Genomic DNA, 19,275 nt, shown 5'->3' on the forward strand with positions numbered 1-19,275 from the left:
CAAAATGGACATCTATTCCACACTAAATTATTAGAGTTATTACAAAATGAATTAACCTTTTTCATGGAATACCATTATCTGAAAGTGAAATTATGATTATTCAGATTTGAGAATCTGGCAGACCAAATTCTTCCAAAATGAACAAAATTAGAGTATTACAAGAAAAATACAATAGCTGCTGCCCCTAGTAAAACCTGGGTTCTCAAGCAAAAATTAGAACTTTATAAATCTTTGGTGTGTCACCATGAGCTTGGCTGTTTCTCAATACCTTAAAGGCTTTATGATGCGCAGTGCTAATATATCCAAGTGTTAAGTTTTGTATATTGTATAAGTCGTATCAATATTTGGAAGCTCTACATAACACAGTGAGAATCAACCAACCAACAATATTCAATAGTATAAAATCTAAAACCTTCAGTATGGAATACACCTCAACATAACAGAAATCCTCAAAACTGGACCAAACACCACAATAAACAGAGAAAAGATTTAAGTTGTCAAGGATTTCATTTTAGTTGGATTTACAAACAGCATGCATGCAAGCAGCAGTCAACAAATCAAACAACCCACTATAGTGGGCAAATCTGCTGCAAAAGAGCTCTTTAAAGCTTTCGAAAACAGAGATGTCACTTTGGCTTCTACATGTTTAGCCTTAATTACCAGCACCCTAGGACTGAGGAATTTAACCTATACATATATTCACACATGCCTACAATGATTATAGCATTGTTTGTGACTGATTACATAAGTTACAATAAATGCAGAGAGAAATAAAAAAGGAGTTACATGTACTGATATGAAATGTCACTCTGATCTGTAGTTACATGAGAACTAGTTGAAGTATCACACTCCCTTTTGTGTATTAAAAGGGGGAGGATACACACATACTTTAATGTTGAAGGAAATACAAAAAACTTTTAATAATCATTTAGAACAGTGTTTTCCAATGTGGGCAACATGTGGGGAGAGGGGCTGTCTACACTGGCATGACCCAGGGAGCTGAAAAGCGATACCTGTAACTTCATCCTGGATTACGGGCTACAGGAAAAGTGTTTAATTGCTAACGGGGTGCTGAGTAGCGCTTTTTTTTTTTTTTTTCTGAAAAGGGGGCAGTAGAACAAGTACGTCTGGGAAGCTCTGATTTAGAACAAGAAGCAGTGCTGCCTTTTCAGTAACAAAAAATAAGAGTACAGCTGCACAAAGAATGGAATAAGTCGCTCAATGTTTAGGTCCTGAAAGACGATTCAAGAGTGAGATTTTAGCATGATTTAGAAAAGTCATGACTTAGAATTATCAGAATTTTCTCTCAATGCCCTCTCTGCTTTATACGTTTACAAGTAATTTTACATACTATAATATAGGAAAAGGAACTTTCTAAAAATAGGTTTTTAAATATATATATTTACTTATTAAGCAAAAAGATAAATGTAGCTCTAAGACTGAAGTTCAAATATTTAAAAACATTCTAAAAGACATTAATTCTTATATCATTAACCCCTAGATTTTAATTTTAGTTACCTCTGTAATGTTCACTTAATATGATATTCACTTTTTTCAGTGATATTCTGGGAGAACTGAATTCTTAATCTTAGCACACAAGATCTTTTATTTTTCAAGTTAATTCATTTTATTGTTGGTTTTAATTGTTAAAATTTTTAACTGAATTTACCACTAATAAGAAGACATCCATTTGAAAAACAGTTCCTTTCTAAATCGTTCCATTACAAGCAACCAGAAGAAATTAAGCCCAGATAACAGACTGTTTATTAAAGCATAAATTACATGTTTACCTGCTGATGCTAAGATGGTACAGTGCAAAGCATGTTTTAAGGCCTCTAGTCTTTCACTTTCATGGACTATTGTCTTGTAGGAGAGCTCATTGTATCTTTGGGCAGCTTCGATGAATTTTCTTCTATAATCAAGAACACGTGCATAGCATACCTACAGAGGGAGAGGGTTTCGATGAGATGGAACAGAACAAAGGCAGAGGATACAGAGAGAATACCCAACACACCGCAGCCTTTATCACCTTAGTACTGTTTATACAAAATTAATTCTGAATCAGCTCATCTGTTACCTTGTAATGTATCTGTAACTGTTCATTGGTTGATTCATTCTGAAGTAGTGATGCCCGATTTATGTAAGCTTCTGCTTGGACTGGATCATCATCCTCCAGATACAGTCTAGCAATCTTCAAGTAAGTCTCCAGTTTATAATCTACATTGTATTGTCTAGGGTACAATAGAAAAATACAAAGTGATTAAATATTTTATCAATAACTTGTCTTGAGTGGTAGAAAACATTTTTAGATAAATATACTACTGGGGGGACTATAAACTGGTACAATCTTCCTCGAGAACAATTTGCCAATATGCTCTCCAACCATGCTTTGTATTCTCTAAAATGCACATACTTAAAATACTCTAGAAATGAAACCCTAAAAAAAAACCTAAATGTACATCAAATAATCATTCAAGATAAATATGGAAAAATTAGAAATTCCCAATTATGGGTAGCTTATCAATTAAGGTAAGCTACCTGATGGTATAATGTTGTGTGTAGTCAAGTCACTTCCAATACACAAGTACCTGATATTACAGAGTACAACTACTCCATAAGGTATTCCAAGCTGTAATCTCTAAGGGAGCAGATCGCTGGTTCTTTTATCATATGGAGCGAGTAGGTGGGTTCAAATCACCAACCTTACAATGAGTAGCCAGAGGCTCACTCACTGTGCCACCAGGACTCCATGATGTACACTACTAGGCAATTATTTATAATCTGTGGTAGACTATTAGTTACCTGTAATCATGACTATGGGATAAAATTTTTTTAACTAGTTGCCATTTAGTTGTTTCCAACTCACAGCAAGACCGTATGTCAGAACAGAACTGCACACCTTCAGATTTTCTGTGGCTGTGTCCTTTTGGAAGAAGATGAACAGGCCTACTTCAAGGGACCTCTTGACAGGTTCAAACCACCAACCTTTGGTTAATAGCTGGTTTGGAGCCCCATGGGATAATACATCAAAACCAAACTCACTTTCGTGGAGTCAATTCCAACTCATGGCAACATTTGAGGTCGGAATAGAACTATCGCATATGGTTTTTCAAATCTATAAATCTTTGCAGAGGAAAATTATGCTATCTTTCTCTCACAGAGAAGCTGGTGGGTTTGAACCACCAACCTTTCAATTAGCAGACTAGCACCTTAGTCATTTTGTCACATGGACTTCAAAGAATTCATGAGCAAATTCCCTGATAGTTTATTTCATTTTTTCAAGAATTTTCTAAAGTCCCACTGTAATTTTGCTAAATAATAAAACTGGATAAAACAGTAAGTAAGACACTCTGAAGTCACTATATGAAATAACAGCAACTAGATAAAACACCATTAAAATATATTTCTACATACACATTCATGTCATAGTAGCAATAATTTTCTCTGAACGGTACGATTATACAGATTGGAATATAACTGCATCATTATATTAACTGTCAGATCAGATCTTACTTAACTACCAAACCACTGAGAATCTTGGCCCAGCCAAGTTGGCACATAACCTTAGCCATCACAGCCAGCAATTCTCTAGCCTCACACCTTGGTGTTCATTACTGCCAGAGGTGCATCCTGAATGCACATCATAGTTCAACAGTGGATTTCTTACTATTGTCATAAATGTGAAATGAAAGTCATTAAGTGAGGAGTAGGTGTAGATGATTTTTCACTTTCCTCATTATTCTAGTGATCACAATTAATACAAGGAATGCACAACCAAAGGATACCTACAAGAACAAAGATCTTGTATAACGCAAAACTCACATAATTCAAGGTTAATTCTGACATGAAAATTAAGTCTACATATGTCTCAACAAAAATGATGCCACCCTGTGACAAGAGCAAAAATCAAGTACACAATTCCCTTGTACTTAATTCTTTCCGCTTCTATTTCTTTCCTGATAGAGAAAGAGCCCTGGTGGCATAGTGGTGGCATAGTTGGGCTGCTAACTACCAGGTCTGTAGTTCAAATCTACCAGCTGATTCTCAGGAGAAAGATGACATTCTGGTTCTTTAAAGATGCACCTCAGAAGCTCAAAGATGTTCTCTGCAGAAGTAGAAGCCTCATCTTTCATCTGCAGAGCAGCTGGTGGGTTCAAACAGGTGACTTTGTGGTTAGGAGCGTAACACATAACCCACTGTGCACCAGAGCTCCTTTTGAGTTTCCTTATAGATTAGGATAATCCTACAGTATTCAAATCAAGAATCAAAACAAAAGTTACAACTGAAAGCACAATGTTTAACTGTGTATTTAATTCAAGGTTAGTACTCTGCGCTAGGGAGAAAATGTTCCAGACAAAACGAAACCAAGGTAATTAAGATTAAGAAAGTCCACTCTTCAAATCACAAAAAGAATGATCAAGAGACCTGGGAAAGTCTAATTCGACAGCGACCTAAGAGGGCTTTTCACAAACTGGCTGCTGTTTCAGAGAACATCACTGCTTAGTGATTTCATAAACACATAACGAACACGAGGTAAGACATCTGAAGTAGTGTCTGCAATATCATGCCAAATATTACTAAAAACAAATAGAATCATTTCACCTGGTACAACAGTAGTGAAACAACTTAAAGTACTCTTAAGTAATTCACATTTGGTATCTTTATACTTGCCAATTGAAAGGTGAAGTGAAATGTGTTGATATAAACAAGAGTCTCACACCTTTGGTTCTGCTCATAACAATATATTCTGAAAGAATGTTTATGTAAGAGCTATGAATGTTATCAAAAGACAGTAATGGTTGAGTAAGTCATAAACCTTGAACTAAACCTTTTATTTCAACTCATCTCTATTGTCCTTCTCTTGATGCCCTATTTACATGATCACAATTCTGGTTAAACCTCACCTACCCTTTCCTATATCCATGAAGGTAAATTCTAATGGGAAAAAAGCACCCAGCTTATATCACCTCATTTTAATCACAAACTCCAAAGGCCCCTTATTGCTGCCATGAATCACACCATCCGTAAGTGTTCACTGACTGACTCCCCCAGATCATTCCTCACAATGGCTTTTTCTCAACCTCTTAATTCCCAATCCCATGCATACTTTCAGCAGATGACTATACTTCTGACTTCATTAAGAATAATGAAGTAATAAAGAGTACTTGCATGGATTCCACTAGACCTGCTCAGTAATTGTTATCTGCATTCACATACTTTATGTTCTTGGCTGTTGCTATTAAGAGCAATTTTGCTCCTTAAGAGACATGTGGTACAGTCTACAGGCATTCTGAAGGAGACAATTGGTGCAGTAGTTAAGCATTCAGCTGCTAAGCAGAAAGATGGCAGTTCCAACCCTCCAGGTGCATCACAGAAGATGTGGCAGTCTGCATCTTTACAGATTATTGCTAAGGGCCATCGAGTTGGTCCTGGCTCACAGCAAGCCTATGTACAACAGAATGAAGCACTGCCTAATCCTGTGTCATCCCCACAATTGTTCTTATGTTTGAGCCCATTGTGGCAGTCATCTTATCAAGGGCCGTCTTTTTTCACTGTCCCTCCACTTTACCTAGCACAATAGTCTTCTCCAGGGACTTGTCTCTCCTGACAGCATGTCTAAAACACATGACACAAAATCTCACCATCTTTCCACCAAGGAGCATTCTGGCTGTACTTCTTCCACAACAGATTTGTTTGTTCTTTTGGCAGTCTGTGATAACCTACAATTTTCTTCGCCAACACAATTCAAATAGATACATTTTTCTTAAGTCTTCCTTATTCATTTACCAATTTTCACATGCATGAAGCGACTTGAACATACCATAGCTTGAGTCAAGCACACCTTAGTCCTCAAAGTAACATCCTTGGTTTTCAACACTGTATAGAGGTCTTGTGCAGCAGATTTACCTAATGAAATTCGTTGTTTGATCTCTTGACTGTTGTTTCCAAAGGCACTGGGTGTGGATCCAAGCAAAATGAAATCCTTGACAATTTCAATCTTTTCTCCATTTATCATGATGTTACCTAATGGTTCAGTTGTGAGGGTTTTGGTCTTCCTTACATGGAGTTGCAATCCATAGGGAAGGCAGCAATCGTAATCTTCATCAGCAAGTGCTTCAAGTCCTCCTCACTCAGCAAGCAAGGTTGTGTCATGCACATATATCAGGTTAAGAAGTCTTCCTCTAATCCTTACACCGCTACCTTCTTCATATAACCCAGCTCCTCTGATTATTTGCTCTTTGTGAAGATTACCACCTTGAAAACCCTATGGGGCAGTTCAGTTCTGTCGTGTAGAATTGCTTTAAGTGAGACTTGACATAACAACACACAACAGAGGTTTTTTGATTGCCTGAAAAGAAGAGAAGGCTACGGACATCTAGTAGACAGAGGCCAAGGATGATGCCAAGGCCCAGCCCAGGCCTGCACCACCATTAAGAATTATCCAGTCTAAAATGTCAATAGTTCCAAAGGTGAAAAGCCATCCCATAGATGTGCTATTTAAAGCCTATCCCTCCATTACATTTCTTTCCTTATCTACTAAAGTGCACCACTTCTGTAAGAATCTAACAGAAGGCAAAAAAATTACCTCTCAACCTAACCTCACCAGTCAGTTTCCACTCCGTCTGCACCTGTTTTTGAAAACTCACCCGCAAAAGTTGGTCACATGCACTGTAGTCAATTCTCTTTCCAATTTTTATCTTAAATTCACTCCAACCAGAATTTCGTTCCCACCACTTCACTTGACTCCTGTCAAGGTCATCCGTAACCTCCACCTGACTTATTCTTATGGCTCTCTCATCTTACTTGACCTATCAACATGGTAGTTGATTACCCATCTTTCATAATACTTTCTTCATCTGACACCTTAAGACAGGGGGCCTCAAACTTTTTAAACAGGGGCCAGTTGACTGTCCCTCAGACCTGTTGGAGGGTCGGACTATAGTTTAAAAAAAAAAAAAACTATGAACAAATTCCTGTGCACACTGCACAAATCTTATTTTGCAGTGAAAAACAAAACGGGGCTAAAACACCCGGCGGCCTGGATAAATGTCCTTGACGGGCCAAATGTGGCCCGCGGGCTGTACTTTGAGGACCCTTGCCTTAAGACTTCACACTCTTGATTTCCTCTTACCTCAATAGGCAACCTTTCTTAATCTCTTGCTAGGTCCCCTTGGCCCCTTAAGTTGGTTGTAGGGCGTGTTCCAAGTCTTGGTACTCAATCTTCTTCTCTATCTCCTTGGTGATTATACAGTCTAAAGGCTTCAAATTCTATCTAAGTGTCAAAGATTTGCCATATGTCTATCTCCATTCCTCCTCTATCTCATCGCTTACCTCTTTCCCCTTTGTTCATTCCATTCCTTGCTCTTCTTCAAATATATCAAGCATGCTCATCTCTTTAAGCCTTTGCATAAGCCATCCCCTCTACCTCTGATACTCTTCCCTCAGATGGCTGCATGGCTACTTCCTACTTCCTTCACATCTATGAGAAGGTGACATAAGAGCACTGAGGACTACCCAACCACTCTAATGATACAATCTGCCTCTTCACGTTGTCCCTTCACTCGTTTTTCTTTTCTCCATAACCCTCATAGCTTAATATATTATAACATTTACTTATTAAATTTATGATTTATTATCTGGTTTCCCAAATAGAATGTAAACAAAAATATAGAAAAACAATTCTAATGATCCATCTAATATCCACTATTTACTATACTTTTGTCCTGTTTCCAAAGGAATCCCCACCAACACTTGGGCTGCATTTCTCCAGTCTTCTTCTTTCTCATATATGGATGCAAGATGCTGTCTTATTGAAGCAACCTGCAACAGTATATATAAACATTCAGTTATTTCAACTGGCATTAGTGGCTAATTAAAATAAATATAACTATTGTGATAATGCTTCCATTCAATATATTAACCTGCCAATAGTAAAAACTCATCTAAGCCACCCAAAATTTTAAAATGACTTTACATTCATAGAATATTGAAAGAGTTAACTGTAGGAACAGCTGAGTACTGAAAATCATGGTAATATTTCAGCTTAAATATTAAAATTTACTTTTGTATTATTTCATATCCAATATCTGAGTTCTCCTATTCTTTAAGCCTAACTAACAATTCTCTAGTTTTTCAAAATTGCTTCAGGAGTACTATCTGGCACCAAGTCCATGCCCAGGTGTGTAATACATAAAGAAACCATGTATAATTCCCCAAAATAATAGTTGTAACAACCTTAATTAAAATAGAAAATACTAGAAACAACCCAATTGTCTCTCAACAAAAGAAAAGATAAACTGCTGTGATCACACAATGGAATGCAGACAGCTGTGAAGATGAACAAATGAAAGCCTCACAATCAAACATAACCCTCAAAATAAAAATAAAACAAAAAAGTAATATTTGGTTTATAAGTTTATTCTGTAATATATGAGTATGTGTAGACTGGAGTCACAACATCCTAATATTTTATTTTATAATGCAAAATATTTAGTACACAATTTTGTCAAAAATAAAATGAACCAAGGTGCTTTCCTCACCCCATGCACAACTACACACTTAAGGTGGATCACAGGCCTAAAAATAAAACCCCAAACTATCAGGACCATCAACGAAGGAATTGGGACAAACCTAAGAACCTCAGCTCAGGGAATACATAGGTTAACTGAGGGAAGGGTATATACACAGGTGAACCTGAAATCGACAAGTGGGATATACTAACGATAAAACACCTGTGTGCTTCGAAAGACTTCACCAAGAGAGTAAAAAGAGAATCCACACACTGGGAGAAGATTTTTAGCAATGACACAACAAAGGGCTTATCATTAAAATCTACAATACCCTCCTAGCCTGCAAAGAGAGGAAAACAGTTAATTCCCTGAGGAAGGGGGCAAAAGACCCAAAAAGAAGTTTCACTAGGGAGGAGACCCGAATAGCCAGTAAACATATGAGAAAATGTTCCTGGTTGTTAGCCATCAGAGAAATGTAAATTAAAACAACCAAGAGATATCATCTAACACTCTTGAGGATAGCTCAAAGCAGAAAATCAGAGATCAACAAATGTTGGAGGGGATGAGGCAAGACAAGATCTCTCCTCTACTGCCGGTGGTCGTGTGGATACATACAGCCTCCATGGAAAGTGATCTGGAGACATTTAAAGCAAATGGAAATTGAGCTACCTTATGACCCAGCCGCTCCCTCTACTGGGCACATACCCAGAAGAGGTAAGAAATAAACCATGACCAGTAGTAGTCTGCACTCCAATGTTTACTGCAGCACAATTCACAATCACAAAGAATTGGAAACAACCTAAATGTCCATCTATAGATATCGATGAATGGCTAAGAAAACTGACACACACAATGGAGTACGACACATCACTAAAAAGCACTGATGATCACACGAAGCACATCATTTCATGGGAAGAGTTGAAGGAAAATATGCTAAACAAAGTTAGCCTATCCCAAAAGGGCAAGTACAACATAAGTCTCCTGAGGTAAGTATAATTTCAGCACAGTAGGTGTAGAAGAAAAGCCACTGATCCCATTCTATACAGGTTGAGGTACAGGCAGTCGGGTGGGCGTCAGACCAAACCCAAGGAAGTACATGTTATTCCAATACAAAGAAGGGGAAAGTGGGGATAGTAATAAGGTCACTGGAAGACTGGAATTACGTATGCTTTTTCATTTGTTTGTTTGCTGGTTATCTTTTTTGCTGTTGTTTCTTTTCTCTTTTTATTCACTGTTTTCTTTTTGTTTGATCTCTGTTTTTGTTGGTTTGCCTACTTAAATAAGGTAGGAATGGGAAGCAAGCTCGAGGAGAAACCAACAGGACTGACAGTTCCAGAGGGACTTGGGGGGAGAAGCAGGCGGGGAAAGGGAGTGGTGAGCAAACAATGCCATAGACAGGGGAATAATTAGGGAATTAAAATCAACAATGAGGAGGACAGAGAGATCCTGGGGGTGTTGGAGCAACAGCAATCTAGTTGATAAGAATTAATAAGAGGCAGAAGAAGGGCAAGTGTGATGGTGGGGCAGAAGGAAGGTAAAAGGAAACAGAGGAAGATCTAGGAAGCAAAGATACGGATACAGGTATAAGCATTGGTATGTACATATGCAAACAGATTAATTCATAAAATAGAAGTATTGGCCAATGTGTGTGTGTGTTTGTTTATAAGGCAATATACTGAGGTAATGGACAGGCTTTGGGGTTTGTTTGTTTGTTTATTTATAAGGCAATATATTGAGGTAATGGACAGACTTTGGGCCTCTGCTCATACCACCCCTCAAGGCAAGAACACTTTGTTCTGACAACCTGGCATTCTGTGATGCTCACCCTCCAGGCACAATAGCTGAAGACAAAATGGGTGCATAAGCAAACATGGTGAAGAAAGCTGATGGTGCCTGGTTATCAGGATATAGCGTCTGGGATCTTAAAGGACTGAAGTTAAACAAGTGACCCTCTAGCAGAGAAGCAACAAGCCCACATGGAAGAAGCACACCAGCCTGTGTGATCATGAAGAGTCAACGGGATCAGCTAACAGGCATCAGAAGACCCCAAACAAATAAACAACAACCAAAAAAACCCATATTGTTGAGAAGGAAGGAGGTCAGAACAAAGACCCCAAACGAATCTGTAAGACAATGGAACATCCCCTCAAATAAGGGTCACAAGGAAGGGATGAGTCAACTAGGGCACAGTATAGCACCAAAGAAACACAACATTCCTCTGGTTCCTTGAGGCTTCCTCACACCCCACTATCATGACCCCAGTCCTGCCTTTCATTGCAGGCCAGAGTAGAGCATGTGCATAGGTACACATAATGAGCTCATGACACACGAAATCCAGGAACAGGAATGGGAGTAGCGATACCAGGAGAGTAGGCGGAAGATGGGAAGAGGAGGGAGGAGGGAAGAGGAAACCAATCACAGTGATTTGACACATAACCACACACACAATATCCCTCCCCCCTCCGGGATATGAACAACAGAAAATGTGGGGGAAGGGAGATAGTGGTTGGTATAAGATAGGTAAATAATAATTTATAACTTATCAAGGGGTCACGAGGGTGGGGGTGAAAGGGAAGAGGAGCTGATCCAAGGGCTTAATAGAAAGTAAATGTTTAGAAAATAATGATGGCAACATATGTACAAATATGTGTGACACGATTGATGTATGGATTTTTATAAGAGCCCCCAATAAAATGATATTTTAATTAAAAATATATATATATATATAAAGAATTAGTAACACTCTAAAAATAATTGCCATCTTAAGGTCAAATCACACTGCTCAAGGTTTTATTCATTACATTTTCTAGGTTAATACTAGGGCTCTTCCTTTCTTTTTACCTGCTCTTCAAATGAAATTACTCTAGGTTGGATCTTTTCCAAGGTGAAATGATAGACTTCTTTGGCTGTGCTGTCAGGCAGGTTAGGGAGATGTGTACAGAAGTCAGTCAGCAACTGTCGAGAGATCACGAGGCTGACGTTCTCATTTACCACTTGGTCAAACAAGAGACAAGAAAAGATAAGTCATTTTCTATATTGTCATTAAGTAGTCAAGCTTTAGCTAAAATTAATGGTATCTTTTATTAATGTAACTTTGTTTCAATAAATAACTGTTTCAGAGACCCTTGACTTTATATTACAGAATCAATTTTTCCTTAGGGTGATATTTAACTATATAATAACTACGCTAAGAGAGTAGAATTAACATAACTTTTCTAAGAAATAAATGGTTGGAAAAATGGTTGTACTTAAAAAGTAAGAATATTACTCTTCTCCTCTCACCTTTTAATTTTCTTTAAGTACAGAAACATTATTTGTTTACTTGTAACTTCAAAAAAAGTTAAAGTACACAAAAAAGTAAGTTGAACAAAAAGAAAGCAAGTAATAACAGTTACTACCTCTTACACCTGCCTAATGAAACAGCAAGTAAGAATTCAAGTCTGTATTCTTTTGAAGTAACATTATTTTATGATGATAGTATGTACACAGTATTACTGGTATTATTGCATAGCAATTAAAGATGCTATTTCTACAGGCACACTCCTTCGCCACTTTGAATAGATGACCACACGGTCTGTAAGACTAGGAACTTAACTCCTCTGACCTTGTTTCTTTATAAGTGAAATGTAAATATCCAACTCGTAGTTACAAAAAGAAAATCTGCCACTAAATTGACATTGACTTATGGTAACCTTCTAGGACAGGGTAGAACTATCCTAGAGTTTGTGAGATTGAAACTGTTTAGGACTAGAAAGCCTTGTTTTTCTCCCATGGAGTGGCTGATTGTTTTGAACTGCGGACCATGCAGTTAGCAGTCCAACTTGTAACCACTACACCACCAGGGATCTTTAGCTCATAGTTGGTAAGGCTTAAAAATGTAATGTTTATTTAAAGCAGTACCTGACACATAGCACTCTGTAAATGTTATTTAATTTTAATCTTGTGACCCACTGCTTAGGTAAATGAATGATGGTCAATGTAACTGGATATGCTTAAAGTATGGGGGTGAGGGACTGCCTCTTACAAAATGGAAATGTATTGTTGCTGTGGAATGCCAAGGAGTTGATTCTAACTTAGTGAACCTGTATGACAGAGTAGGAATACCTTATTGGTGGAGTGGGCTATATGTTGGTCTGCCAACCATTCAAGATCAGCAATTTAAAACCACTAGCCGTCTCTCGGGCCAAGTGACAGTCTTGGAAACCCACAGGGGGAGTTCTACTCTGTCCTATAGGGTCGCTACAAGGTGGGATAAACTTGATGGCTGTTAAGTTTTTGAGTTCATATGACAGAGTAGAACTGCTCCCTAGGGTTTCCTAGACTGCAATTTTTACAGGAATAGATTGACAAGGCTTTTATCCTATGGAACAATGATGGGTTCAAACTGCTAACATTTGCGTTAGCAATCAAGTATTTAACCATTGTTGTCCCACCAAGGTTCCTTTACCAGTTTCCAGTTGACAATTAAAAAAAAAAGTTCCTAAGATTAACAGTAAGTAACACTTGCATGCTGTTAGGTGCCATCAAGACAGTTTTAGATCACAGTGACCTTATGAACAATGGAACAAAAACAGTGCTGTCCTGTGTAGCCTCGTAATTATTCATGTTTAAGCCCATTGTGTCTGTCCACCTCGTTGACACTAGTCCTCTTTTTTGCTGACCCCCTACTTTCCCAAGCATGATGTTCTTTATTGGAGACTGGTCCCTACAGATAGCATATCCACTGTACATGAGATGGATTCTGGCTATTCTCATACTTATTACATGTCAGATACTAGTCTAAGTACTTCCTTACGGATATTAACACACTTAATTCTATGAAGGGGACCATTTTACATATGTAGAAAAGGAGGCGCAGAAAAATTAAGATCATAGAGCTGATAAAACAGCAAACCAGGATTCAAATCTATTCTCTCTACCTTTGTTACACTGCCTGCCATCAGATACTGTATCAACAACTATACAAAACTTTAAGAGAGAATGTTAGAGACCTCAAAAATCTATCAAGAGAAACTAATTTAAAACTGATGTTTCAAAAATAAATTTCCATGATTACTTAATAATGATAATGTAATATTTTAAAAGCTAAGTAACACAAAATAAGCATGGACTTTACGTTCCACTTACTTGCTTCCACAAAGGCTTTTAAAGCTTCAAGTTGTTCTGTACCAGATAACTGAATAGCTTTTTCCAGGATCTGACGATATCTGAAATAATACCAAAAAAAACATATTCAAAGGACCAATTAATCATCCAATGTTGACTTTCATGTATACTTATTAATTTATAGTTACCCTGGGACGTGTCCTGGTGGTATAGCGGTTATGCACTGTGCTGTCTGCAGTTCAAAACCACCAGTCACTCCATGGGAGAAAGACAGGCTTTCTACTTTCTTAAAGAGTTACATACTAAGTGGAGAGCAAATGTTTTGAGAATGATGAGGGCAATGAATGTACAAATGTGCTTTTACACAATTGATGCATGTATGGATTGTGATAAGAATTGTATGAGCCCCTAATAAAAAGATTTTTTAAAAAGTAGCAGTGAAATTCTCTAGAAACTTTCTCTCTTACAAACACCAGTGTCCAGTATCTGTATACATGAATCTGTACTTGTGCATATGTATAAATGAGTGTACATACGTATGTGCATAACCATCTATTAAGAGATAAATGCTAGGCTAGCAGTATTGAGAATAAAATAGATTCCTACAATCAAAAAAAAAAGTTACATACTGTCTAAGAAAGCCCACAGGCGCAATTTTTCCCTGTCCTATAGGGTTGCCATGTGTCAGAATCAACTTGATGGTAATGAGTTTTATTTACTCTGGTATTTTTCACTTTGCTCCAGTTTATGATTTTCTTTACACCAGATTACTTTCCTACATTTACAGTCCATCACAAGAAATATTAAATTTCTAACTTTAAGTTACTAAATCTAACAGCCTCTTCTAGCTTGTGGTTTTCTTTCTAGGGTATATGCACTGCAGGGAATTAGTTAATGCGGCCCTTTTTGCTACGCATGTTCCCACATAACAATTGGGGTTGGGACTATGCAAAAGGGGCTTGAGGACCACCAGAAAATAAGACAGCTTGATAATAAAGCAAATAAGGTGGAAGAATTCTGAGGAGGAGACTGGTCAGTTGTGCCACCTTGCTGGGCTTGAAATGTGAAAAGAGGTGAAAAGGGGGACCTTCACTCCCACGAAGAAAAGAAGATCCAGGAAGGGAATGTAGTAGATCCTGGTTTGCGCTCTCACACTACCAATAAGTGTGCTTTTCTCAATCTACGTAAGTGTCCCATTTTTGTCGACGATTTTGGCATTTTAAATGGCTTTGAAGTACAACAATAAAGCACTATCTAATGTTCCTAAGCTTTGTTCAAACATGAGGGATAGTGCCATGAGTTCAACCTTAGTAAATTTTCAATATGAATTCTAAAAGGTGTTTTGAAAAAGAGCACACATAAAACAGGGCTACATATTGATCAGTAGATAAAAATGTTATGATCAAAGGCTTATAGGAACCTAACGCTGGTATTTCCCCTGGGGACAGTGGTGCAGTAGCCACAGTGACTACAGAATACAACTACTTGGACAATGACAATCAGCTGTATATGATCCAAAGTTTAGTATGTTGATCCCTGACTTCTCGGCACTTGAAAGGAGTCTAGAAAATGTATCATAGTCACTTTTCAGGATCAAAATGGTGGTATTAGTCGACTTACAGTAATGGTGAACTAGATGACTGAATCTCTAAAGACAACATAGAGAGCTGAAGCAAATGAAAATTAAACAAAATAAAGTGTGTGTCTGTGTGTGTGCAACTGAGTACCGTTATATCCTAACAAGAAAAACAGCACACAATAAAAGCACAACCACATTTTAAACTACGGCTCTGGGTGAGGGCATTTGGTGACTGAAAGAAAGCCGAGGGAGAGGCATTCGGATGGAGGAAAGGGAGTAGCAAGTACTCTGCCCACGGATATTCGCCTAGTTGCTGGAAATTGACAAATCTATCTCTGACAGATCATAGAGCTGGAAGGATGAGAAGCTGAGTTTGGCTTGCCAGAGAAAACACTGGCACTCTGGAAGTAGGGTTACAATATGACTGCCAATACCCTCGAGTGCCTGATCAAAAGAAATAAAAATCTTCTCTAAGTAAGATATGACAAAATAATAATAATGTATAAATTATCAACGGTTCATGAGGGAGGGGGAAGCGGGGAGGTAGGTTAAAAATGAGGAGCTGATACCAAAGGCTCAAGCAGAAAGCAAATGTTTTGAGAATGATAATGGCAGCAAATGTGCAAATGTGCTTGACACAATGGATGGATTGTGATAAGAGTTGTACGAACACCCAATAAAATGATGATTTTTTTTTTTAATTTCTGAAAGATAATGCTTGGGACAACCAGCAGTTCCTAAATACACATCGTCAAATAATTTTTTCTTTTTTTTACAAACTCGTCTTGCTGTATAATACAGCTAGAAATTTTATTTTTTAATCATTTTATTGGGGGCTCATACAACTCATCACAATCCATACATAAATCAATTGTATAAAGCACATTTGTACATTTCTTACCCTCATCATTCTCAAAACATTTGCTATCCACGTAAGCCCCTGGCATTAGCTCACCCCCCCCCACCTGCTCCCTCTTCCCTCATGAACCCTTGGTAATTTATACATGATTATTTTGTCATATCTTACTCAGTCCCACGTCTCCCTTCACCCACTTTTCTGTTGTCCATCCCCGAGGGAGGAGGTTATATGTAGATCCTTATAATTGGTTCCCCCCTCTACTCCACTCTCCCGGTATCGTCAATCTCACCACTGGTCCTAAAAGGATCACCTGTCCTGGATTCCCTGTTTCCAGTTCCTATCTGTACCAGTGTACATCCTCTGGTCTAGCCATATTTGTAAGGTAGAACTGAGATCATGATAGGAACTTAAGGCAAGTTGTATGTTTCATCATTGCTACACTGCATCCTGACTGGCTCATCTCCTCCCCATGACCCTTCCATAAGGGGATGTCCAGTTACCTATAGATGGGCTTTGGGTTCCCACTGTGCACTCCCCCTCATTCACAATATGATTTTTTGGTTTTTGCTGCCTGATAACTGATCCCTTTGGCACTGATCCCAGGCTGGTGTGATTCTTCCATGTGGCCTTTGTTGCTTCTCAGCTAGATGGCTGCTTATTTATCTTCAAGCCTTAAGACCCCAGACACTATATCTTTTGATAGCCAGGCACCATCAGCTTTCTTCACCACATTTGCTTATGCACCTGCTTTGTCTTCAGCAATCAAATAATTTTCTTAACAAATATTATTACAAAGCATGTGATACTAAGATTACAAAGCATGTGATACTAAGTGCTAAAATCAACAAAAGTGACAGACAATAAAAACACACTGGGATTCCAGATATTGGCGTTATCAGAAACAGATTGCAACCATTATGCTCATCATGTTCATATGTTCATGTGCAGCTAAAGACAAACTTTAAGGTCTTGGCAAGAAACTAAAAAGCCATTTGTAACACCAACCAAAAAATGATAAAATTACTACATTCTGTTGAGGTCTATCCCGATGGGGCCTCGTCTGTAGACCCAGATCGTTGGAAACGCCTCACAGAGTAACTGTGTGGTTTGCTTTACTCGCAGAACTGCTATTGGTTGGATCTGTGAGGAAGAACCGCAAGACAAACGTGTAGATAGTAGGAACAGTCTAGTCTAATACTTGGTTTTGATTCTAGGTATTGGTGTAATCTGCACATTTCCTAGGTAAGTTTAAACTGGCTTCAAGTGTCATCTTTCAGCATACTGGTACATATAGTTCATGTGATGAATTTAACTGTTCAACTGCTGAATGATTCAGACATGAACTAAATCTTCATTCTGATTGAGAAAAAAAAAATTACTACATTCTTAAAAATCAGTGTTTTTTAAACAGCAGATTAGATACAGCAGATTGAACTATTTAGCCAGGGGAAAGGGGATTCACAGTCTGTGAGCAGCCACCCAACATATGGCAGTTGCTCTTATTAACCCAGAGCAACAAGGGGCGTAGGAGACCCTGGAATTTCTGAAGGAAAAGGACTACAGGTCTAATAAACTACTAACTCCTTTTTCATGAGACCAGAAGAAAGGGATATTGCCAGGCTACCATTACTGAACATTTTGATTAAGGATTCAAATTGGATCTTGATCAAAAAAAGGGAAAATATGTGGGATAGGACTTCAAATTTTTATGGATACCAGACTTACTAGATACACAGACTGGAGGAAATGCTGGATCTATTAACTTGAAATAAATTTTAAGCCTTGAACTTAAATTAGCACATGAAGCCATCTTTAAACTAAAAAATTTGGCTCATTTAATTACGTTCACCTTGAGCATTGTGCACTTTTAAATAAATACCTGTAGAAGCTTAAGTGGGTAAATTGAAACCTACTGTTGTCAAGTCAATTACGAGTCAGAGCAACCCTGCTGGACAGAGTAGAATGGCCCATAGGATTTCCAAGGCCATAATTCTGTATGGAAACAGACTACCACATTCTTCTGTGGATTTGAACTTATGCTTTGCGTTAACAGACAAATGTCTTAACCACTGCACTATTAGGGCTCCTCTAAAATACAGATGACAACTTAAGGAGCAGAGAATTTTAAGTTAAGGATATTGAAATAATACTGGCAGGTATAAGAATGATGAAACAATGTGACGTATATAACCAATGTCAATGAACTATACATGAAAAAAATTGAGTATCACCGTTCTGTATATTTCCACCAAAAATAATTTGTAATCTAGAAGACAGATTCAAAATAATGTACACAGAATAAAGCACTGAACTGGAAAGAGATAGCAACAAGAATACAATGAGATGGTCTAACACTGGAGTTCTAGAGGATAAATTGAATGAAAGGCAACATTTGAAGATCGTCAAAAACTTCTCGGTTCTGATGAGTCCAATTCATTGACTTAAGAACTACATGAAGCTCTGTCAAGAAAACACTGATAGCGTACTTTTTTAAACTACCACAAAGACTTAATTTCCTATATCCACACCTTTCCATCATGACCCAAGCTTATCCACCCCATAGATTTGATACTAATTCTTGTTGTTAAAAGCCATCAAGTCAGTTCCAATTCATAATGACCCTATGTACAACAGAACAAGATACGCCTGCTCCTGTGCCATCCTCTCAATTGTTCTCATGTTTCAACACATTCTTGCAGTAGTCACTGTGTCAATCCAGCTCCTTGAAAGCCTTCCTCTTTTTTTGCTGCCCCTCCACTTTACCAAGGATTATACCCTCCTCCACGGAATGGTCTCTCCTGACAACATGTTCAAAATATGTGAGGCAGTCTCACTACCATTGCCTCTAAGGACCTTTCTGTTCTTTGGGGAGTCCATGCTACTTTCAATAGTCTTTGCCAGCGCCATAATTCAAATCCGTCAGTTCTCGGTTGGCTCCTTATTCAAATAATCTACCATTTTAGTATTTCATGTCCTTATGCTTCATCAAAGCAAATATCTACTTTGTAATGTGTACTTCTGAAAGCTAGCTAAATCCCTTACCGGTTTGCAAATAGCACAATGTATGTGCCTCCCTATTAGTAACTAGAGAAAACTTTTTTCAATTTTAATACTTTAATGTTTATTGTTTTAATGAAGTTCTTTTATCTCAGGGAACTCTACATGTGTTCTAGCACAGAACAGAAAAGGAATAACTAGGTTTTAAAAAGGATCATTTAAGA

The 19,275-nt window shown here is 37.9% G+C and overlaps 1 protein-coding gene and 2 non-coding genes across 5 annotated transcripts in view; 2 read left to right on the plus strand and 1 right to left on the minus strand.

The window, feature by feature from the left end:
- Window positions 1-19,275, minus strand: part of COPS4 (COP9 signalosome subunit 4) — a 42,088-nt gene that overhangs the window by 11,510 nt on the left and 11,303 nt on the right. For all 3 annotated transcript variants that reach the window (XM_075544101.1, XM_075544098.1, XM_075544099.1), the window contains exons 2-6: window positions 13,638-13,717; window positions 11,352-11,503; window positions 7,718-7,821; window positions 2,078-2,231; window positions 1,791-1,941 (exon numbers count right to left, since the gene is read on the minus strand). In XM_075544101.1, the coding sequence (XP_075400216.1) occupies window positions 1,791-1,941; window positions 2,078-2,231; window positions 7,718-7,821; window positions 11,352-11,503; window positions 13,638-13,717 (641 nt within the window). The remainder of the gene's footprint in view (window positions 1-1,790; window positions 1,942-2,077; window positions 2,232-7,717; window positions 7,822-11,351; window positions 11,504-13,637; window positions 13,718-19,275) is intronic.
- Window positions 17,087-17,220, plus strand: LOC142444190 (small nucleolar RNA SNORA18). Its single transcript, XR_012783846.1, has one exon. It is a non-coding gene; the product is annotated as a small nucleolar RNA SNORA18 (small nucleolar RNA).
- LOC142444243 (small nucleolar RNA SNORD5) lies at window positions 17,348-17,419 on the plus strand. Its single transcript, XR_012783889.1, has one exon. It is a non-coding gene; the product is annotated as a small nucleolar RNA SNORD5 (small nucleolar RNA).

The sequence above is a fragment of the Tenrec ecaudatus genome, chromosome 3, assembly GCF_050624435.1.
Source record: "Tenrec ecaudatus isolate mTenEca1 chromosome 3, mTenEca1.hap1, whole genome shotgun sequence".
Taxonomy (NCBI): Eukaryota; Metazoa; Chordata; class Mammalia; order Afrosoricida; family Tenrecidae; genus Tenrec; species Tenrec ecaudatus.